Source organism: Pteropus vampyrus, unplaced genomic scaffold (assembly GCF_000151845.1).
Source record: "Pteropus vampyrus isolate Shadow unplaced genomic scaffold, Pvam_2.0 Scaffold35, whole genome shotgun sequence".
Lineage (NCBI taxonomy): Eukaryota > Metazoa > Chordata > Mammalia > Chiroptera > Pteropodidae > Pteropus > Pteropus vampyrus.
Genome location: NW_011888816.1, coordinates 6,202,051 through 6,204,531, shown reverse-complemented (window position 1 = coordinate 6,204,531; position 2,481 = coordinate 6,202,051). Strand labels below are relative to the sequence as shown.

Below are 2,481 nucleotides of genomic sequence, written 5' to 3'. Positions count from 1 at the left end.
GTTGTGTCATAATGGGAAAAGTCCAAGGAGTCCTGGATGGCCTTTCAGGTTGAGGTTGGCCAGAATCACAGAACGACCACCCAGAGGATGACTGGATATCAGATGTCTCCAACAGAGTTTCTCCTTTTCATGATAATATTTTATTACAAATTTTCCTTTAAAAAAATTCACCGATATATTCTTGCTTTCTCGGCACACAGCTATTTTATGGCTGCAGAAGCAAGTGAAGAGGTGAAAAGAAGTTAAAAAGACAGTTAAAAAACAGACAGGTTGCTATGATGATAAAAATGTGATAACGTAAGGGAAGAGCTTAACACTGGATTAGGTGACAGTAGGTTCTGAATACCTGTTAGCTATTCTCGATATCGTTATTAGTAATGTCATTATTGTGTTTAGTTTCTAGTCATCTTACTGCGCAGAGCCTCCTGCAGTAATCATGCAACATGGCAGGATGTATGAAGGAGGTCTCCGAAGGGGATGTATGGAGGAAGTTCTCGATCCTTCTCCTAAAAGCTTATTGAAAACAGAATGGAAAATGTAAAAGGAAAGACCTTGAATGCGATTAATTTCAATTAAGGTTGATTTATGACAGAAATTGACTTCTTCCAAAAGGAAAACATGTCTTACTCACACCAGCATATTTGTTCACATAAAGAAAAAAAAATCATTTGACTCCGATGCCACAAAACAGCCCCCTTTTTACTTTTTTAAAATGTGGACTGAAAAGAAACCAAGAGAGTGTGTGGTAGGCTGTCCCTAATATAGTCCCCAAAGATCCCCACCTCCTGGCATCCACACCTTTGTGTAATCTCTTTTCTTTAGTGTAGGCTGGACTTATGGACTTGTTTCTAAAAATATAGAATATGGCAGAAGTGATGAGATGTCATTTCCAAGGTCAGGCAATAAAAAGACTATGTCTTCTGTCTTGGACACACTCTCTCTCTCTCCTCCTCCTCCCTGCTACTATTTACCCTGGGGAAAAGCAATAACAATGTTATGAGGCAGTCCTGTGGAGAGACTCATGTGGTGAGGGACGGAGGCTTGCCAATAATCACATAAATAAGTTTGGAAGCAGATTCCATGCATTCCTCCCCATCCCCAGTCGAACCTTCAGACAAGACCACAGCCCTAACCAACAGCTTTACTGCAACCCCACAAGAGACCTCACAAGAACCAGAGGCACCCAGTTAAGCCATGTCTAGATTTTTGACCCACAGAAACTAAAATAGTTATGTTTTAAGCTACTAAATGTTGGGGCAATTTATTACACAGCAATAGGTAACTAATACAAAGGTTACACAATTGGAAACATTTTTTTTTTCCCTTATTCCAAGGCAAATACAATAATTTCTAGCATAAGGAAGGAAGATTTAATAATAAATAACCATGGTCTTGAGCACCAAATATATGCTCATTCATGCTACTAAAAACTACTAATGGATTTTATTAAAGTCTTTAAAGATTATTGTCGCAGTTGAGCGAGGTCGGTGGGCTCCTAGAAATCATGTCATATGAAGAGTGAGGAGATATGACTGTGGTGTTTTCAAATGTGAATAGTGGTCATGTAGGACAAGTCAGGCTTAATTTGTTCTGTGTGATCCTGGTGGGCAGAGCAAGAGGCAATGACTAGAAGTTTCAGGTTCTGGCCCCACTAAATCTTGCTGGCGTTGCCATGAAACACCAAGAATAAAAGTCATGTCAACTGTATGACTCTTTTAAAATCACGTCAACATGTGAAAGCTGTCTGCAAACAATGAAAGTGCTACTGTCCGCGTATGGTGGAATCGTGGGTGATTTTTAAAGTTATTATTTTTCTAAGTTATTCTTTATGTCGTTCCATTGTCTTTATAATTGAAATGTATAGGAAAAGAATGCTACATCCTTTGTATTGTCAGAACATTTCCTATTTTGGTGTGTTACTGTGTGTCACGCTGACAATCTCCTTTCCTTACAGAGAAAAGTCTGATGATCCCAGGAAACACCCTTTCTTCAAAACCATCAACTTTCCTCGCCTGGAAGCCGGCCTAGTCGAACCCCCATTTGTGCCAGACCCTTCGGTGGTATATGCCAAAGACATCGATGAAATTGAAGATTTCTCTGAGGTCCGGGGGGTTGAATTTGATGATAAAGATCAGAAGTTCTTCCAAAGATTTGCAACAGGTGCTGTCCCCATAGCATGGCAGGAGGAGATTATAGAAACGGGACTGTTTGAAGAATTGAATGACCCCAACAGGCCTGCAGGTGGAGAGGGTAATTCATCCAAGTCTGGTGTGTGTTTGTTATTATAAGTTGTTCTCTCTACTAGACTGGCAGCAGGAGTCTCAGCTGACCTAATCCTCGAATGTTCCCGCTAACCTAAAAATAAAAAGGCCTTTCAAAGTGAGAGGCAGCAAGCATTTATTGAGATCAATAAGGATAGCTATTTGGGATGCACTGATGCAGGCAGAAACCCAAATAGTGTTCTAATTAGAAAACAAAGGC

The 2,481-nt window shown here is 40.1% G+C and overlaps 1 protein-coding gene across 1 annotated transcript in view; it reads left to right on the top strand.

The window, feature by feature from the left end:
- Positions 1-2,288, top strand: part of GRK7 (G protein-coupled receptor kinase 7) — a 29,244-nt gene extending 26,956 nt beyond the window's left edge. The window contains exon 4 of the mRNA XM_011357432.1: positions 1,955-2,288. Within this exon, the coding sequence (XP_011355734.1) occupies positions 1,955-2,288 (334 nt within the window). The remainder of the gene's footprint in view (positions 1-1,954) is intronic.
- Positions 2,289-2,481: the final 193 nt, after the last annotated feature.